At 47.8% G+C, this 21,141-nt stretch overlaps 1 protein-coding gene across 1 annotated transcript in view; it reads right to left on the bottom strand.

Moving 5' to 3' along the window:
* The window catches only part of LOC142587440 (cyclin-dependent kinase-like 4), a 96,775-nt gene extending 76,153 nt beyond the window's left edge, over positions 1-20,622 (bottom strand). The window contains exon 1 of the mRNA XM_075698459.1: positions 19,547-20,622. Coding sequence (XP_075554574.1) covers positions 19,547-19,632 — 86 coding nt within the window. The 5' untranslated portion in view covers positions 19,633-20,622. The remainder of the gene's footprint in view (positions 1-19,546) is intronic.
* Positions 20,623-21,141: the final 519 nt, after the last annotated feature.

Raw genomic sequence — 21,141 nt, 5'->3', positions numbered from 1 at the left:
TGCTTCGTCTGCTGCCTCTGCCCCTGTTCACCGGAGCCAATACGGTCCATATCCGAGCTATCGCAACCCGGCCGAATGGCGCACACATGACGATAGACCAATCTGCTTTTACTCTGGACGTGTGGGCCACATCTCTCGCCAGTGTCGAAGTTCCTGGCCGTCCCACTCTCGACCAAGCTTTCCCGCCTACCGCCGCTCCCCACTGAATCCTCGCCCGCCATCACTCTCCATCGAGGTTGAAGACGCTCCTGACAACGCTCGAGCCACCGCGACCAGCCGCTCGCCATCACCACATAGTCGCTGCTTCCATTCGCGTCAGCTGCGTCGCTCTCCATCCCCAGCTTACCGTCGCCGCTATCCGACGGGAAACTAACTGGGGCAGCTCCTGGAGCTGACGCTGGTCTAGAACCCCGGCCTGAAATTCCTCTGCTGACACTGTCTACTAATCGGAACCTTCTGGACATGGACGTGGATGGTTTGCCTGTTACAGTTCTCATCGACACTGGAGCCCAAATTTCCATTATGAGTGCGGAGCTTCAAACGCGCTTGAAGAAAGTACTGACTCCTGCTCCGACTCGACTGCTCCAGGCCGCCAGCGGTGGAACTCCGGCTGTTCTTGGAATGTGTACTGCTCGTGTCAGTGTCGCCGGTCGCCACACGTCCGTTTTGTTTGGTGTGCTCGAACGTAGCCCTCACAATGTTATCCTCGGACTCGACTTTTTAGCCGCCCATTCTGCTCTGAATGACTGTTCTGCCGGCGTTGTACAACTTGACCTACCACTACCTGTCCCCGTTGACCTTCCTGCTCAAGCTCCTACTCAGCTTTGTTCCGCGGATTTTATACGCCTGCCATCTCTTGCAGCAACCTGCATCGCTGTCTTAGCTTGCCCACCTGTACCTGACGGAGACTATGTCCTGACTCCCGCGACTTCAGTCCTGCTTTCTCACAATGTATCCTTGCCGCACACCATCATTTCTGTTGCGGACAATCAGACATGTCTTTCCATCTTAAATTTCGGACAGTGCCCACAAGTACGTCCTCGAGGCATATCTCTTGCCACATTGTCACCGACGCACGAGTGCCACATTTCCACTCTATCTGTTGCGCCGTCTTCGACCAATGCTCATTCTGCGCCTTCTGCATCAGCCCCGACCGACGACTTTACAAAGACGATTGCACCGGACCTCTCAACCCAACAAGCCGCAGAGCTCCGTGGCCTCCTCGAGTCCTACTCCGACATTTTTGACCTGAACGATCGCCCTTTGTGTCAAATTACGGTCGTGAAGCATCGTATAAATACCGGCGATGCAGCACCTGTTCGCCGACGCCCATACCGGGTGTCGCCTTCTGAGCGACAAGTTATCCAAAGTGAGGTTGACAAAACGCTTGCCAAAGGGATTATTGAACACTCTTCCAGCCCGTGGGCGTCCCCTGTTGTTCTCGTCAAAAAGAAGTATAACAGTTGCCGATTCTGCGTTGACTCTCGTCATCTAAACACGATCACCAAGAAAGATGTTTATCCACTTCCCCGCATTGACGATGCTCTGGATTGTCTCCACGGTGCCACTTATTTTTCATCTATAGACCTTCGCTCTGGATATTGGCAAATTGCCGTGGATGAAATGGACCGTCAAAAGACCGCATTCGTCACACCAGACGGCCTATATCAGTTCCAGGTAATGCCTTTTGGCTTGTGCAATGCCCCGGCGACCTTTCAACGGATGATGGACATGCTCTTACGTGGTTTGAAATGGTCCATCTGTTTGTGCTACTCGGATGACGTCATCGTATTCTCTTCAACTTTTGCGACACACCTTGAAAGACTTTCATCTGTTCTTTTTCTTTTTCGCACCGCTGGCTTACAGCTCAACTCGTCCAAGTGCCACTTCAGTCAACGCCAAATAACCATGCTCGGACACCTCGTCGATCCATCAGGCATTCGCCCCGACCCCGCTAAAGTTCATGCTGTGCAGACTTTCCCCGCACCAACTTGTGCCAAAGAGGTTCGCAGATTTATTGGCCTTTGCTCGTACTTCCGCATGTTTGTGGAAAATTTCGCCCATGTTGCCCGTCCCCTGACTGATCTCCTGAAGAAAGACGTTCCTTTCTGTTGGGGCTCTGAACAGGCGTCTGCTTTCTTGCAGCTCATCACGCTGCTCACCACACCTCCTGTTCTCGCCCATTTTGACGCCTCCGCTGCGACAGAAATCCGCACTGACGCCAGTGGCGACGGCATCGGCGCAATTTAAGCTCAACGCCAATGTGGGCACGACCACGTCATCGCCTACGCCAGCCTCCTCCTCTCACCCGCAGAGCGCAATTACTCGATTACTGAGCGCGAGTGTCTCGCCCTCACTTGGGCGGTGGGAAAGTTCCGACCCTACATATATGGTCGACCATTTACAGTTACAACCGACCACCACGCCCTTTGTTGGCTTTCCTCCATCAAGGATCCCACCGGACGCCTCGGTCGCTGGCCCCTAAGGCTACAGGAATACACATACGCTGTGGTCTACAAGTCGCGTCGTCTACATCAGGACGCTGACTGCCTGTCTTGTCAACCCGTCGATGCACCGGACGGTTTAGTCTATTTCGCGCCGATCTGCGTTCTTTCGCTCTCTGCCTTGCACGACATTTGCGCTGAACAACGACGCGATGAGTCGTTACTCCCCATTATCTAACGCCTGCTCTCTGATCCGTCTGACACATCCCTTCACATGTTCGTACAACAAAATGGCATCCTGTATCGCCGCAACCTGCACCCCGACGGGCCCGAGCTCCTAACCGTCATTCCGTCTCATCTGCGACAGATTGTACTGCAACAACTGCACGACGTTCCCACCGCTGGACACCTTGGCGTCACGCGGACCTATGACCGAATTCGGCGATGGTTTTTCTGGCCCCGTCTCAACCGCTCCGTCCGGCGCTATGTCGCCGCGTGCGAGTTGTGTCAACGCCGGAGAAGACCAGCTGTGCGTCCTGCCGGACTGCTGCAGCCTTTGGATATACCGGCCGACCCTGTTTTTTGCGTTGGCGTTGATCTTCTCGGACCATTCCCTATATCAAATAACGGAAATACGTGGATTGCCGTCGCTACGGACTATACAACTAGCTATGCCATTACTAGAGCCCTACCGACCAGCTGTGCCACAGACGTCATTGATTTCTTGTTTCAAGACGTTATCTTGCACCACGGTTCACCTCGTCAACTTCTCACAGATCGCGGCAGATACTTTCTTGCCAATGTCATAGACGACCTACTTCGATCATGTGCTACTAAACACAAACTTACTACCCCTTACCATCCTCAAACTAACGATCTTACTGAACGCCTGAACCGCACATTAACTGACATGTTAGCAATGTATGCTTCCGCCGATCATCGCGACTGGGACATTTCTCTACCATTTGTCACGTTCGCCTACAATTCCTCGCGCCACGACACAGCTAGATATTCACTCTTCTATCTCCTCTTCGGCCGTGAGCCGACTTTGCGTTTCGAGACTCTCCTTTCGACCACACTCGACTCGCCCACAGAGTACACTCGGGATGTCATAGCCACAGCGACCCAAGCACGCCAGATTGCCCGCATGCGTCTTTCTGCTTCACAGACACGCCATAAGTGCCATTACGACCAGCGACATCACGACGTGCACTGCGAACCAGGTGCTCTTGAGCTAGTTTGGTATCCAACTCTGCGTGTTGGTCTTTCGGAGAAATTCCTCTCGCGGTACTATGGCCCTTACCGCATCCTTTGCCAGGTGACCCCTGTCACATATGAAGTGTCTCCGCTGGATGCCAAGGTGCCTTCACCTCTCTCTGACATCATCCACGTCAGCCACCTCAAACCCTACCTTTCTCAGACCGATGAGCCGCACCAATAAGTGCTTTTTTCCTACGGGGGTGATGTCACAGTCGGTAATGTGGGAAAAGGAGGACGATGATGGTGGCCTTGGAGACGACGAAGAAGAGTGTAGCATTATTGCTGCTCTACGCTTGCTGGCTCAGCCATTAAAAGCCATCTGTAAGTAGACGCACGCTTCTTCCTTCCCGTAACAATATATTCAAATGCCCCGCACTTCGACTTGATGGGCGTTTCGAGCTTTCAGCGCGGAAAGCGATGCAAGAAAAGCCAGCCGTACGGTTGTCGAAATCGCACCCCTGCAGAGAACTTACTTTCTTTGGAGGCCGACGAAAGCTTTAGATGTAGAGTGCTGGTACTAGAGTCGAACGCCAAGCCGGTCGGCCAGCGCAGTCGCAAAAAACTACTACAAAATTATCTGGTGGTCGTAACTCACTTCTTTTGACTGAACAGATTAAGAAGCGATGAATCTACCCGGGTCACCAAATCCAGACAAACTTCGACAAGCAAGAAAGCACAAACTGTGAGGGGGGCGTATTTCAACAGGTGAACTTTGAGTGCGCCTTTCTGCCCATTTCAAGACGTGCATTGCATTGCGAGTGATAGTGGCGTCAAAGCCCCTCTAACGATGGGCGCTGAAAATAAATGCATTTATTAATAATAATAAAATTGAATAAACTTGAATTTTCTTAACTCATCACGAATATATAAAGTTGACGAGGAATTTTATTTTCATTGCATGAATATAATTGTGTCTCGCTTGAATTAAAAAAAAAGCTTTTTTCTGTCCCAATGTTCCCTCCAAACATAGTCGCGCTTCAATCGTTGCTCCCATAACCCCCGTTGCTGATGTCGATCACAATCTGTACTGAACCGCCTTTCGCCTGAAGCTTCGCGACCTATTTGGACCAACCTTGTACCCACTGTGAGAATTGTTGGTCGTGAAGCTTTCCGACGGTTGCCATCACACTTTCCCTACCGTGACGCTATTGGTCTAGCGGTGAGCGACGGCTTAAATTGTGCTTCTGTGCTTGATGTGCATGCTTCCATTGGAAAGGCATGATGAATTGCATCTTTCAAATGAGACGTTGGTCAATATCGCTTAAGGTCGCGCTGAACTAAACAAACAGCTTTTGTAACGTACGAACCAGCGCCACCATGACGCGTGCTTTCTTCAACTCCTCCACGGTAACGTCAGATACGTTCTCCATGCTTTTCCTTATCTTGCAACCGCTGTGTCAGAGACCCGCTTTATTCGACGAGACAAAATGGCGACAACGCAGAGCGAAGCCCAGGGTAAGTAGGCAAAGATAGCCTCGCTCTAAAAGCACCGTCTTAGAAGAGGCCGCACAAGAATGTACGACCTACTAAGAATGATTGTTCTCGTACTGCGGATGTTCGCATGCGAAGCCTTGGTTTTGCGAGGTGTTCAACCTATATATACCCCCTTCTTCTCAATCTGGGCCAAGTTGCCGTGTGTTTTCAATGAATTAGTGCATGTCTCTCATCTTTCTGCGAACACAGTATTGCTCTCACCTCAGATGTGAAAACTGCCTGCTCCGTCAAGCACCGATGCGTCGCTACGGGAGGCAGTCTCATTGTCACTCAACATTACCGTGGCCAACCGCACACGACATACTTCCTCTCAGCACACGAAGTCGCCGGCCGCCTTGTTTCTGTGCAGCGCAGATTAATTGCTCACTCCTCGAACTCAATTTCGCAAATCGAAAACGTGCCCTGAAGTAAATACCTAAAGCGCTGTCAAGTCAACGTATTTAGTCGCGTATACTGACGCTTATTATTTGCTGCATGCACACTAGGGTAGTAACTAACAAGATTTCTTTGTGGAAGCTTGCTGTTTAGGCACGACCATCTGAGAAAATAAAGATAAGTCGAAGCACCGAACATATTACATTTAAACCTTATACACTGCAACCACCGCGCTCCGGCAACATACCCGCGACCTTGTGAGTAGCCAAGTGAGTGTCGTCACCTCTCACCCGCCATAACCGGTACAAAACAAAGTGTCTATCCTTCGAACACTAAACAAAGTTTTCACTTCTGGGCCCGATCGTTACCCTAGAACACACAACAGTAGCCGCAACAGCTTCAATACCTGTCCCAACATATGCCAAAGCCTTCGTTAAGGCTAGCAGTATGTACCAAATAAATATCGCGTAACGTGATAATCAATAAGCCAGACCGATCTCCATCACAAAGAGCGATTTAGGCCAACGCAGAGAACAGCAAGGCCTCACAGAAGCGCGTCTATTTGCGTATCGATCCCATCAGTTTGTTCCGTCCGGTCGAAGGTCGCGTTTATCGCTGACGGCATACACCAAGTCCTGCGCCGCTCGATAGAAACAAAAGCCAGACGAAAATGTCGTGCGCATTTGTCGTGAATCGCGTGCACTTCCCTTGGCGGCCATCGTTCGTGCCATAGATATTCGTATGGAAATTACCACACGTAAATTCGATTGTGTTGGCATTCAATAGGAATACTCAAAGTACATGACATCAGAGCTGGTTGCAACTGTCCGTGTGGATTTGTAGTGTAAAACTCTCCAAAGACTTTATCCTAACAAGTTTATCCTCCCAACGAGAGCTACCGCTAAATAAACCTCAAGAAATCATATTTACTACGCAGCGCCAAGTTAATGACTGCGCTCAACAGCTCCACACAGTGTTCTCCTTAGCATTATCTACTAACCCCAGTCATAAGGTCAAAATAATGTTTACACAAGCATTGCTCCAGGTTTCGTCTTCGCTTGAACAACATTCTGCACTGTTCATTGTCACTTTCCACCTTTTCACGCAGGAAAATTAACTGGCAGTTGGGGTTATCAATGAAATGCTGAAACATGCAGATTATCAGGAGTGCCAGATGCATAAGCCGGGCAATTAACGACCCATTACAGGCGGAACACTCGGAAAACGCAGAATGCAGCAACAATTGCTACGGGCCTGGCTTTTTGTCATTTCATTTGTCCTTAAATATTTGAAATAAGCAGTTGGATTGTCATGCCTTTTGATCACAGTTCGAACCAATCCTGTTATTTTATTGCATCTTTACGAAGTTATGATAATTTCTAAATGACTCACACGTGTCCTGCTATGTAAAACAAGATTCTCGCGCTTTCCTCCGGCCCTCTTGAGCAAGAGTGAATCTTTTTAGAACGATGCTTTCTTTGCAAACTATCGTGGATTTTGTTGACCATAGACACTTTGTGCTGCTCTCCTGCCGTATAGTCCACGCTTTAAAATATGAAATACGTGCCCAATGGCGGGATCGAACAACTGTCCCCCAATAGAGCATTTTATTTATTTATTTATTTATTTATTTATTTATTTATTTATTTATTTATTTATTTATTTATTTATACAAATACCTGCAGCGCCACAAGGGCATTATTGCAGGGGGGGACAAATTGAAGAAAAATGAACTTGTGACAAAAACTTGATACAGCAGAGCACAGGTGGTAAAAGTAACAACATACGTAACATCGATGAGTCATCTCGACGGCAAAACGGTCTTCAGTGAAATGCGGTGCAAATTTGCAAGACAGAAATGGAAAGCGTACACTATCGCATGAAGTGCAATGCCAGCCAAATGATATAAAGAAAACGGGATAATATACTACGACAGACTGCGTGACAATAAAGACAGAAACTCTGAACACGTTTTACATTCACCAATGCTCCTGGGAAGCCTATTCCAGTGTGCGGAAACATGCGGAAAAAATGAATTACGGTAGACATCAGTACGACAGCGCATTTCAAGGACTTTCAGATCGTGATCACATCGTTTAGAGATGAAGTGGGGCGGGAAAATGTACATGTTCTTGTTTATTCTTGTTTATTCAGCCTGATGCTGTAACCATTTGGGTCGAAAACGCACGTATACTTCTTCAGTGTCAACGTCAACTAGCTCTATGAGATTTCGCCATGTGTGTAACATTACACACCACGGGTGCGCGAGAGTACAAGCGCGCGCCATTTTCCTTTGCGATAAAGAAGCGGCAATAAATTGTGCAAATTCACAGCGTTTCATTGACTCCTTCACAACTGCGTAGCCGTTGATGAGGAACCTCCAGCTGATTCGCCGTCGACCACTTGCAATGACTGATTATGTTTTCGCTCTTTCCTGGAATTCAAATTATTTCAGAAGAGAACCACATTGGAGTAAATACGAAGGTTGACTAGGAGCAGGGAGAAAAGAAGGTGGTTCTGCCGAGTGTTCATGTTCACTGACGTCTTAATTTCTGCTGAGAACTGTACAGGATTCTGCTAAGTTGAAGAAGACTCGTTGCTGGCAGAGGTGGTTAATGCTCACTCGCATTGGGAAGTGAAAACTAAATACGAAGGAAACAGAATTAGTTGCGCATTACTGTGTCTTGAAGTTTATGCGAATAAAAGCGCATGGAACAGCACGAAAGAGAAGAGCGAACGTAGAGATCTTGGTGGCTTTCGTTATGTCGCATGCGCTTCAACATATTTTTAACGTGTACCAACGGGCCCAAATTATCATTCTTTAGCTATTCTTCTTCGAAGGGAATTCTAGTTGCTTGGCACTTTGCGCAAATGTATGGTAACGATTTCGTTCAAACAAGTGTATTGCTACACAGATCTCCAGACTTTGGCTGGCCGAAAATGTTCAGTTCCTCGTGTACAGTCTTCGATTCGCACTACTGAATGGCCGGTACACTGAGACTTCAATGCTTAAATTCCGCTGGGGCGTCGATTTTTGCCTCGAGGATGACGATTTAATGCACCCCCTTTGAAATGGGACGGTGAGAAATAGTCACCTAGCCCGCTTGGCTTAATCAGGTATGCTCTACGTGCTTTTAATTATAGCATTTTTTATGCATCTCCTTAGTAATTTTTTTTGTCAAAGCTCTTCTATCTTGTACCGTTACCTATGCCTATAACTGATCAGGTTGTATCAATCCCTTCCCTGCCTGCTTTTATTCCACCAGTACTCTAAGCGCATCTTGTTTATCTCGACTTGCTGACCGATTAATGCTTCCGTCAACTTTATATCAAATCGTTAGCTTCTGGAAGGTGCACGTTACCTCCGGGTCTCAATGGTTCGCATTCCTTTAGGATGTGCTGAGTGAACTGCGGATTTTATACAAATGTCTCATCTTGTTGCAAATATTTACTCCGATCTGGTTTTCTCCTTAGGCTGCCAGCTACAGCTTCATAAGTAGCAAGGCACTGCCCGTTGTGTCATTGTACAGATTTTCCCTTCTGATTTGTGTTCCCATTCTTGTAATTCTCCGAACTCTTTCTTTTTCATTCTTCGTATCCAATTCACTGTTTCTGTGTCTCTCGTTTTCTTTGTGATGACTCCTTGTCTTTCTTGACAAGGAGTCAAGAAAGACAAGTCAAGTTTCTTGACCTCTTCTGCATACGGTGTTCACGCTTTTCAGGTAAACCTTAGCCGCCTATTTATTTTGATCCATGTTCCTGAGCTTTTCTTCAAAACTAATCTTCCTCTACGCTTCTGTGACTTCAACCCACGCCTGGCCCGTGCCACCCAACACTGCCTCATTTCTGTTTTTGCCGTGGGCTCGCCAAGCCACCCGGCATACCGATATTTGACGTAATAGTCCTGCAGAAACCCTCAAAATGGAGAGAAGTAATTAATAAAGGAAAAATTAAACATCCACCCAAACGTAGCTAAGTGCTACAAAGAAAAGTCATGCGGGTTCCTCGAAAGAAAAGCTTCCACCCAAACGTAGCACTTAGCTACGTTTGGGTGGATGTCTGATTTTTCTTTTATTAACTACCGATCTTTGTTTAACTTCCAACCCGGACAAGATATTCGATTTTGAGCATATAATGACATTTGCGAACACTAAAGCTGGTGCCATTACTCCTTTCTAAACACCACGCACAACGCCCCAATTTAATTTGGCCCGAAAGTGATCCGTGATTCATTGTACCCACATTCCACTTCCCCTTTATTTTCAGATTATCTTGGTGGGTGCTTGAGTAGGTCTTCTCTTCGTTTATGTACACTCCGAGGTATTTATACTGCTTGACTACGGGTATGACTTGCTGTTGAATTGACACGCCGCAAGTACTCTAATTTTCCATCCGATTTATATAAGAAGACATCTGACCTCCGCTAATCTCACTGGCATTAAATTAAAATTCCGTGCAGTTTGCCAAACCGAACCTTAAAACAATAATTTCCTGATGCCCAAGAAAATTACGTTCCCATCTGGGTGTGATGTCTCCGTTCCACTGTCTTTTGAGCTGTTTCACGGACTCCTTGAAGACAGAGTATGACCTCGGTCAACAAGGGACTAGACATGCTCTTAAGAACGTGCACAATTTGCTTAAAGGGTTCGAAAAAAGATTTGCGCTTATCGCTACACTCTTTGTGAAATTTTGCCGAAGGATCGCATTTTGGAGTCTACGGCGTTCAGTGCAACCGTTGGCATAGTTAATGCCTGGTTTTTAAAAAAAACGCGGGAATTGGCTTCGTTTACGAGGATGCAAGCTGCTGCTGCGATGAAGCTAGCGCAAACTTGTGTTGCCGCCTGCCGGAAGCTGCAGAAAGCACCCGGTCAGGGAGGGCTGTGGCGCGTTGTCCACTCTCTATAAAACGCAGCAACCCTCCCTGAACAGCTTACTTCTACAGCTGCTTGCAGGGGGCAGCACAAGTCTGAGCGAGCACCGCCTTCGCAGCAGTCATTTTTATTACAGACGAAAGCAGTTAATACTTGCCTTCTCTAAAATATAGGCAGGTAACTATGCCAAATGTTACACTGAACAAACGTGGGCTGTTAAATGCGATCGTTCGGCGAAAGTTGAGCAGGAACAGTGCGTCGGTAAGCGCAACATTTTTTAGAATACATTAAGCGAAACAGGCAAGGCCTTATACATCAGCGGTTTTTCAATTGTACGGTGTAAATAAGAACAAAAATATATGCGCATCGAACGCACATATACGAATCAATGTGTAGTGAGGTCCTAGCGAAGCGTTTGAGTAAAATACTATGCAATGACAGACATGATGCATGCAATTTTATTACATTTCCAAGTGCGCCAAAGGGTACCCAAGCTTTGCAAGTACGCCCAAGGCTGAAGTAGTCCATGGCCCAAACGTTTCCTTTCTACTTCCACCGAAGAAATGTTTGGTCGTTTGACTTCGCGATGAAACACACATAAATGTTCATCTTCTGCATGGTGTTTCTCAGCATAGCAATTACGTGGCTGCCGGGCAAGGCGTGGGCCCTCCGAACAGGCGGCCCTCTTGACTTCGGATTACACTGCGTCTGTAATCGACCCACATTGCTGAGACCCAGACGAAGGCAAACTTGTAGTTTTTCTTCATAAACCAGGCAATAAGCACTAGCAAGTATGTTGTAGCAAGTAATACGAACCATAGAATGTGATCTAGCTTCAATGTTTCAGCAACAACAGAGAAACTGTAAGCGTAAAATCTTTTTCTTTTTTTCGATTTCAAGCGAAAATTGCACGTGTCTGCATATTTAGTAAGCTTTCAGATGCTAGGACTGTCGCTGATATCATAAACATTATTGCATCACACAGTAATAAACTAAATTCGGAATATAATATCTCGCACGGAAATAATACTTTACCACACTAGTGAAGCTTACGGGCTTTTATATTATGCGCCGTGTTGTGTTGCCTCCTCTCATGCATGCAGGACTGGCACGGGAGTGCATAGGCGGTCGATATCTCGTGAATTATTCATTACACGTGTTTTTATTGCGAGCGCTTTAGGTTTCTTCTTTTTTTTATTCTCCGTCCACGCGCGCCAGCTGCCACTGGCAACTGGCGCGAATTTCGTGGCATGACGCGTCTTCCCAGCCATGCACTGTTTTCGGTCAACACGCGCGCCACCAATGAAAGTTCTACGCAGCGGTTATGCGATCCTTTTCCACTTCAACTACCACCGTGATGTATCTTCCGTAGGAAAGTAAAGACAAGAAGCCTAGCGAACACGACAATGACCACGCTCTAGAGGTCAAGGTTAGGGACGCCAAGGTCGTGCTTTAGTTGTAACGACACTCACGGTCATGATCTTGTGGACATGCGCAACGGCTGCCGATACTTTTTTTCGGAGCTTCTCGTTTTCTAAAATCTGTGGACTGTATATTTATTCCGACTGTATGTTTATTCTGCCGAAAAAATACATTTATTTCTGAAATTCCCGTTAATTCTTTAACTCTTCAGAGGAAGCATCCAAATTAGAAGGTTAATGTTACGCTATGACTGCGGAGCCTGTACTTAAATATGCGAGAACTTACTTTCTATATATGAAAGTCCGACAGGGTGATCCAATGTATCCAACACCTAACAACTTTTTTACTTTTTATTTACTTTTTTACATTTTCTATTCTCGCAAGAATTTAGGTGAAGGTAGTGTTATATTTCTAATTTTATTTCTTTATTTATGCGAAAAGAATAAAATATAATGGTTACCTAAGTCACTCGCGAAAAAAAGCAAAGATGCTTGACATAGCACTTTCTAAAAAAGTCGCACTAAAGATAACGTCATAGAAAGAACTGCAATGGCTGATTCTGAAAACCCCACTTTTTTCTAACTGTTTTCTCGGCTTGGATTTTTAATGCATACAATTTAACCTTTTCGGAAAGTAGACGCAAATGGTAGACAAAATATGCTTAACTAAACATGACTGCAAAGAGTATGGTGATAGTCTCCATGATTTAGCATGTCTTTACATGTTTAGAATTCATTAAAACAAACTGAAGTACCACGATATGTACTACTAATGAAGCTAGAATCGAGTGAATAGCATGCCAGAGACCACACATAGCAACTAAAACATTCTAGACAATGACGTGTGCTGCCATCAGACAATGCAGTCAGCTAACGCCAGCAACAACTAGCATATACTATCGGCACCAAAGCTATAGGTTCCCATAATAATCGGCTCAAATAAAGGTCAACGCTAGTACAAGTCACATAAGTTACAGTCATCGTCCATGAAAAAGTGCGGACGAGCGTTGGCAAGATGCATTAGCCCCGGAATGATGGAAGGAGGGATGCCATGAGCATCCGATCTGAAACGGGGCGGTGGGTTACGCTACCAAGCTTTTTGTTATTAGTAATAATAATTCATTTATTTTTCATCGTGAAGATGACGGAGGCTGAGAGAAATAGCTGAAAATTAGCTTGACCAACTCCGGCCACGCGGAAAGTACACTTTGGCAAATAAATTATGGGGTTTTACGTGCCAAAACCACTTTCTGATTATGAGGCACGCCGTAGTGGGGGACTGCGGAAATTTGGACCACCTGGGGTTTTTTAACGTGCACCTGAAATCTAAGTACACGGGTGTTTTCGCATTAAGCCCCTATCGAAATGCGGCCGCAGTAGCGGGGATTCGATCCCGCGACCTCGTGCTTAGCAGCCCACCACCATAGCCACTAAGCAACCACGGCGGGTACTTTGGCGATCGCAGAGCATACCGAAATTCTGATAATCAACATAAAAAGGTGGCGTACAGAGATAAACACAGGAAGAAAACAACATAAAGAAACAGCATTATCAACATCAATACAGCCCATTTTCATTGCAACCAAACATTAGAAAGAGCACACTGAAACAACTTACATTATCGCAATAAGCACATGATTCGAGGCTAATTTGCCAAACTATTCAAACAAAGCAACATTTAGAATTTTGATAAAAAAACACGCCATTCTTTTCTGGATGACTCTTGCGGAGCAATATCTTTACTGTTACATAAGTTTAGCAACTCAGTTGTACTTTCCAAGTCTCTGCTTGACGAACGGAATATCTGTGGGTCATCCTATCCAAGCAGGCTAACTGAGCGAAAAAGTGCTCTCTCCTCTCTCTCTCTCTTCACCCCGATATTCCTTCCACCTGTGCAGGGTAGCGCGAACCGGACGTGTGTCTGGTTAACCTCCCTGCCTGTCCGGTCTTCTATTTCTCTCTCTCTCTCTTCAGGCCTCTACGCTCGGAAGTCAGGAATGCTATGCCTCATTTAAGCTACAGTAAATGCCGCATCTGATAAGCCAGACATGGTTTGTAGACTTCGCGCGTGGAAGCAATTGACGGCCCTGTTTCCACCGCGCTCGCAATACAATTCCCAGGAACACAAACGAAAATACGCTAGAACGAATAACTGCAAATGTAAACGAAAGGAATGGATGCAAATGCAATCGTTCTGACGTGATGAAAATCTGTGTGTTAACTATACAAGTGGTCTCGCTACGTCTTTTTTCCTTATTCTTTGCATGAATACTGTAAAACCTTCTCGTCACTTTTCTCTGTTGTTCTTATGCGGAATATATCTTAAAAGCACTTCTTGTTAGGCTAGTTGGTAGCTCTTCATTTTAAAATATGAAGACGCCAAATAAACAGACGCACACAAGAGAAGAGAACGGGACAGGGCGCAGAAATTGTGCATCATCAAAGAAAGCCCGTTTTGGCAATCACGTAAGACAAGGCAGTTTGCTACGAATGTAGATCCTTGAATCTCAACTCTAATCGTTTAGGCGCCCAGTGAAGTAACGACGTGGCCGCCAGCCGTCCAAATCTGCGAGTTAAGCCAGGGCGTGATTACTTTCTTCAGCTGCCTTGCCATTTCCACGCTTATTATGGAGTAGTCTGCGCCGTTGTCCACTAAAGCACAAATGGCATAACCGTCAATAGTCACTGGCATATCGAGAGAAAGCCGGTTGTCTTCTTCAGCTGCAGGTGGTGCCGAATTGGGATCTGTCTGCGTGTCCGTTGATCGGGGGCCTTCAGCACTTCGACCGTCAGCGACGTGGGCCCCAAAGATCGGTTTAGTTAGTTTTCCTGACGGGGACTGGGCGACCGCGCGGTAGAACACCACTGGGGTGGAGGTAAAAATCCTTTCGGAGACGATTACCGCGACTGCCGCCCGACAGGCGGTGGCACGTGCTGCTGAGAGAGGTAGTCCTCAATGTCCTGGGGTCGCTGGCCGTATCGGGGCGGCAGCGAGTATGCGAAAAAGCTGCAGAGTCCAAGGCGCCGGTATGGGCACTGGCGGTACGGGTACAGAGGCCGGTGATCGGGTGTGCGCCAAACATCCAATTGCTGAGGGGAGAGGACGTGCGTCTATTGTCGATGTAGTGAAGCTGTTGTTCCGGAAGATGGGCAACAGGAGCGGCATGAGCAACGGGCGACGGCGTGTACCCAGCTTCGCCGTACGATATCGGCAGCGCTGACTAAGTGACACTGCAGGAGGAGCACGAACGAACAGCAGCGGAGAGGAAGCAGGACGTCTTAATGCTTCCGCGTAGGTCGTACGGCGGTATTCAGTCGGTCCGGCCGCAACGCTATCAGGAGGCAAGATATCACGGAGCCCCTGGTGCAACTCGTCCTTGATAACACTTGCAGTGGAGCTTACCGTAGGGTCGGTGTTGGTGTGACGGTGGCCTTTTGCAACTCTTCACACACTACAGAGTGGATGAGCTTTCGCAGACAGCCACTGTTGCTACCGATTGCTGTGAAAATGTCAGCAGCGGACATGCTGTTCACTTGCCCTCATACAGGTTGAACCGATGCACGAGCATCTGTTCCATGGTCACGACCTCGGACAAGAACTCCGCGACCGTCTTCGGAAGGCTCCGCACGAGACCTGCAAAGAGCGGTTCCTTCACCCGCGCATCAGTTGACGTAACTTCTCTGTCATTCCTAGATCTGCTCTTCGGAAGAGGCGCGTCACGTTTTTGATGTATGTAGTCACAGTTTCGTTTGGCAAGTGGACGTGGACCTGAATCGCTCTTTCCGCCCCTTCACGGCAATCGGCACTGGTGTAGGTTGTAGCGTTCACGCACGAACGAGCCGTACACCAAGTCCAACAGCGACAAAATGCCCCAAGGCCTTCTTTGCCATCGAATATATATGCTCCCAAAGCACTGGCGCCAACTGGTGGCACATGCACACTCTACATCCCCCCTTCTTCTGGAAACGCAGTTTGTGCAGTTCTCCCAATCAGTAGCTCAGTTTTTTTGGCCTCTGGATCGGTCTTCCAAATCTCGACACGCGAATGGGCCAACTGGTCTGGGATGACGCTGGGGAAGTCGGGACGGAAGTAACTCCCTCCGATCCCGCTGCACGAGTTTCGCTGCATGACGGCTTCGCCTCCGGTTCTTCACCGATGACAGGTTCGGCAGGATTTCTGAACCGCGGGTCGTTGTACACTGGGACGAGGTGTATCCTATTATGTCGGAGAACTCCCAACGGGGTCTCCAGAACGTACGAACGGGGACGTTGAGCTGGTCCTAGTGCCATCGCACGACTGTTTATATCACGCACCCAAACCTGTTCACCCTTCTGAAGTGGGCGTTGTGTCTGATCTGCATGCCTCCGGTTGAAATCCCACGCCTGCTTCTTCTGATTAACTTGATCAATCCGGATAAAAGACCGAGACGAAGGCCAGCCTGGCTCGAGCTGCTGTAACGTCTTGAGAACTCTGGTTTTCAGGCGTCTGCCCATTAGAATCTGTGCAATGCTGACTCCACTGGCACCAGGAGTGTCCCTGTAAAGGTATAGAAAGTTTGGCGAGTTGGTACAGTTACATGATCTTTAATTGTAACGCGAAATCACACAGACGGACACTAGAAGCATTCAGGACGAGCGCTAACTCTCTTGATAAATCTCTTTATATGTTTAGCTTATGCCTTTAGACCTTGTCATGTTCACATGCTGCGGTGTTTACAATCACCTATATATATGTTGACCTTTCCATAAAGATTTAGTTGAGAGTTAGCGCTCATCCTGTCTGCTTCTGGTCTCTGTCTGTGTCACTTCGGCCACAATTCAAGATCATGTGTCCCCGTAAGCCAGCAGTGCCAAAAAAGGCTCGTCCACCTTGTGCAGTAAGTCCTTGACTGTCCGCACTACCTCCTCGCCGTTGGAGTGCGGGAAACGTGGGCTGCTAGTGACATGCCTGAAGCCGTAAGCCTGCGCAAAGGTAGAGAAGTCCTTGGATGAGAACTTTGGACCATTGTCACTGCGGACAACACTAGCGATGCCATGGCACGAGAAGGCCCTCTTGACGGCCTTGATGAAGACAAGTGCAATAGTAGAGCGCAGACTGATGATTTCAGGGAAGCGTGCCCTGTAGTCAACCATCAACACATAATCTTGACCTTTCAGGTGGAAAAGATCTACGCCCACTTCCTCCCAGAGAAAACTTGGAGTCTGGGAAGGCATCATTGGTTCTGCACGTTGGACACGGGTATATGCGCACTTGGCAAAGTTAGAGACAAGGGTCTTGATGTGGATATTTACTCGAGCCACCACACCGATTCTCCAGCGATGGCTTTGCATCGGTTAACACTTTGATGGCCGTCGTGAATGAGATCGAGTATGAAACGCTGAAGAGTCTACGATACCAAAATGCCAGCATCCTTTAGAAGTGGCCCCTCGCAGATACTGAGGTGTCAACAATGCTGCCAGTACCTCTTAACGTGGAGCGGCAGCTTTGATTGTCTTGTCCAGCCTTTGGTGCAGTATTCAAGCAGAAGGTTACACTCGTCATCAATGGCTTGGGCATGGCGGAGCTCGTCTTGACGTGTGGCGACAAAGTCCGGGAGAAAGCGAAGAATCTTTTCCACAACGAGCTCTAGTTGATCAGCTTGCTTTGGCGGTGGACCATCCATAGGCTCTCATGAGAGCGTGTGAACCGTGGCTATCAACTTGCCGAATACATATAGCACCTGGTACTGGATGCGCATCAGCTTCAGTTGGAACCGTTGAATCAGCAGAGGCAGGAAATCAACATCCATGGTGCCCATGAGCGGCAGGAGTGGCTAGTGTCCGTCTCAAGGAAGACATTTCGGCTACGAACATACTCTTCAAAATGGAGCACAGCCCTGCAAGCAGCCAAAGCCTCCTTCTCCGTCTGGCTGTAGCGACATTCCGCTGGGGTAAGTGATCGCGACGCAAAGGCAACTGGTCGGCGCTCACTGGAAGGCTGCTCTTGTAACAGGACAGCGTCAAGCCCGAAGAAGTTGGCATCAGCTGATACTATTGTCTTGTATGCCACGTTGCCACACATTAGGTCAGAGCAGAGCAGCTTCTTGAGATTCTGAAAAGCAGTCTGTTAAGCGTTGCCCCAAGTCCACTCAAAACTCCCAAAGCCCTGGCGCTAACTGGTGGCACATGCACACTCTACATGGGCCTCCGGAAGCCGACGACAAAAGTCACGCCACGTCAGTTGCTCTTCACGGTTCCGAAACCATGTACGCGCACCATCATCCACGTGGAAGCAGACGTGCCTCAATTTGGCCGCGTCGTCCCAGTAGTTCAAGGCGGCCACGCGCTCGAAGTCGACCGTTCAGTCTTTGACATCTGCGACCACTGCGCCAAGGAATGTCGTCGGGTCCCATGGGCTCTCAAGTGCATACCAGTTCAACATCGTACTCTCGGTACCAGTTGGTGCGGGTTCAGCTGAAGCACTAGTCATACCAGTTGAAGTGGTGAGAACCGTAGCGTCGGCGACAGCCAGGGCTTGTCCCCTGATACTGCGGCTGGCCCTAGGCAAGGGAGTGTTGACTAGCACTGGATTCGTAGTGCAAATCCTTGGAGGGGCCTGCAACATCCGTGAGGGCTTCCCAGCACCTCCACCAGTTTGTTACGAGCCTTCAGAAGTACTCTTGGAGGTTTAATAAACTGCAGAGAAGCTGGCTCCTCTGGGCTAGTGCTCGAGCAGGAAGAGACGCTCGCGGTTTTTGTTCTTTTGGGCTCGAGCCACTCTTGCCCTCGACCCGCTTCCTATTTCAAACTTTAAGTATCTTGTACTCTTAGAGTGGCCCGTGTGTCCTGCAAATCTGGAGTATATGCTGTTTTCGGTCGTCCCAGGGAATTGGCGTAACTTTCTAAGCGTTTCATATAACGCCTACAAACGAGCCGAGAACAAGGGTTTAGCAATCTTCATTTAACCCCTAATTGACACACGCGCTTCAAAAGCCACCTAACATCCCCTGCATTCTTTTAATTGAACACTTTGTAAGTATTATATCTATTTTTTTAGAGAACCACGAAAACTGTCATACAACGTACTTGAACGCTTCTAGTCGTATTAGGAACTTCGCTGTAAATAAAAATTGGCAACAAATGCTCGCCCTGTTTACTTTACAGAATTGGTCAATAAGGAAATCAGACAGACGTACCCCTTAAGAAAAGAATTAACTGTGTCCAACACTGCAATAGGTGGTCAGACGACGACAACAAAGAGAATGACAATGGCGTATGAACTCAAGGATGGCGGTAACAGCGAAGCTACGACGATGGCACAAGATTGGAATGAAAGTAAAGGTGGCGAAGAAGAGAGTGTTCACTGGATTTGGAGGTCATATTAATTATAGGTGGGGGCAAGGAGACCTTTCCCGTGACATCTGCTACACAAACATGATGATTATTAACACGACTACAACACTTGCGACACAAGGCACAATTGAATCAAGTGCCTGCAACAGCTTTACTGTTACAAAAGGGCATGCCGCGAGCGCAAACACTTGAGCGAATAACTACAAAGCCACTTCTTAAAAACAACAGGCTCAAGTTCTCAAAATTTAAATATCACGTGAATTTTAAGGTCGAAAAATTCTGCTGTGTTGTTTCTTTTAAAATCATGTTTCAACATTTCAAACAACAAAAAATGATTAATGTGTCTCACCTTTGAGAGCTCCCTCGGTTTGCCGCTACTTCCGGAAATGACCACCAGAGGGGGGGCGTGAGTGTATCGTTGATTCTCCGGGACATGTTCGAGTGAACAGTTTCACGGAAGGGCGCTGTGTATCAACGCTGACAAAAACCTCCGTGTTCGGTCACGCACAAACAGACAAACCTTCAAGGAAAATGCTGAAGGCAACACAATTTAAGTGCCGCTATCCCGCGTTGCTTGGAAAAAAATAAGCACTCAGCCTGGCCGGCAACGTACCGAGAACGATGACATTTCTTTTTCCTTCAAGCTCGCGACAAGTGCCGCACACTGAACGATACAGACTTGGGGAGACTTTTTCGTTGTCGTATTTTTCGTTCAGGTACAAGGCGTGAATTAGGGGAGGAAGGGAGAAGAGGAGGGTTACGAAGATTAATTCCTTTTGAATAATGAGCAGAGGACCTGTAATCTTGATGGATTCTCGCACTCTTACTCTTAAAGCAAGTCGTTACAGGCACGCTGAGAATAAACACGGCGTCCTCACTAACGTAACACAGGGAAAGCTGCAAACACCTTGCTGGTGGACGCCTTGCTTTCGAGAAGCCCTCAAGGCACCACTTCGTCGTGTTGATCTTCCAAGTTCACCAAGTAGTCCCTTGTTGACACGAAGTTTGCTCACAAATTACCAGGTAGTTTCCAAAATCGCAAGCTGGCGTGCTGACCGTTCGCGAAGGCTAAGATGTAGATGCTCGTATGACTAAGGCTGACATAGTACGTTCAGCATACGTAGGTATTTTCGTCTATGCGACGTCCTCACACGCAGCTTGTAGATTTCACTGACGACTCGAGGGAACAAAAGCACACAACGCCGACGGAATAGAAAGGCAACAAGAAAGGTATGCGCCTCGAGGCGGAGCAGGTGATACGTCTTATTGCGCCTCAGAGAGTCCAAAGGCTTTGTGTTTTGACGACAGTTGCCTCGTCGAAATATTGGTTTCGATTTTTCTTCCTCTACAAAATGATCAGCCCCCTCACGAAAGGGGAGAGGGTGGTTGAGAGAGAAAGAGCAAAGAAGAACGCTGTAGATGAGTCATCCGCGCTCGAACGAACCTGCCTTTGAGAAGAAACCGATTTACCGGCGTGCAGAGCCGACGGGGAAGCAACTCGCATCGATTAGCAGACGACACGGGCCTCTCGAGGGAAAGGAGGCACAGAAATAGATGAACCAATGAGCGGCCGTCGAGAGCGGACGACTTCCGCCGGATGCGGGCCAGGGTCGGCCAATGGTGGCGCAGGTCAGACGGGGCGCCCGTTTTCGGACTCGGGTCAAGTGGTACGCTTTGTTTCCTGACCGCGCACTGAGAAATGAGGCATAAAGAGAACCGCTGCAGCCACGACACAGTTTCGTAGCCAGCCAGCTGAAGCGAGCGAGCAATACAGCCGCTAACGTGTTTGCCTTTCGTCATTTTACTTGTTGATCACGACTAGTAACCCATGAGCACAAATGTTCCGCGCTTTAAGTCACCACGTTCGCAGGAGCATCAAGCTTTCCTGGGAAATACCTGCCCCGTCCACTGCAGTCACCATGCGTATGCGCTCCAGCATCGTAG

This window comes from Dermacentor variabilis, chromosome 7 (genome assembly GCF_050947875.1).
Source record: "Dermacentor variabilis isolate Ectoservices chromosome 7, ASM5094787v1, whole genome shotgun sequence".
Classification (NCBI taxonomy): domain Eukaryota; kingdom Metazoa; phylum Arthropoda; class Arachnida; order Ixodida; family Ixodidae; genus Dermacentor; species Dermacentor variabilis.
The sequence above is the reverse complement of the archived record's forward strand: the minus strand, read 5'-3'. Positions and strand labels throughout refer to the sequence as shown.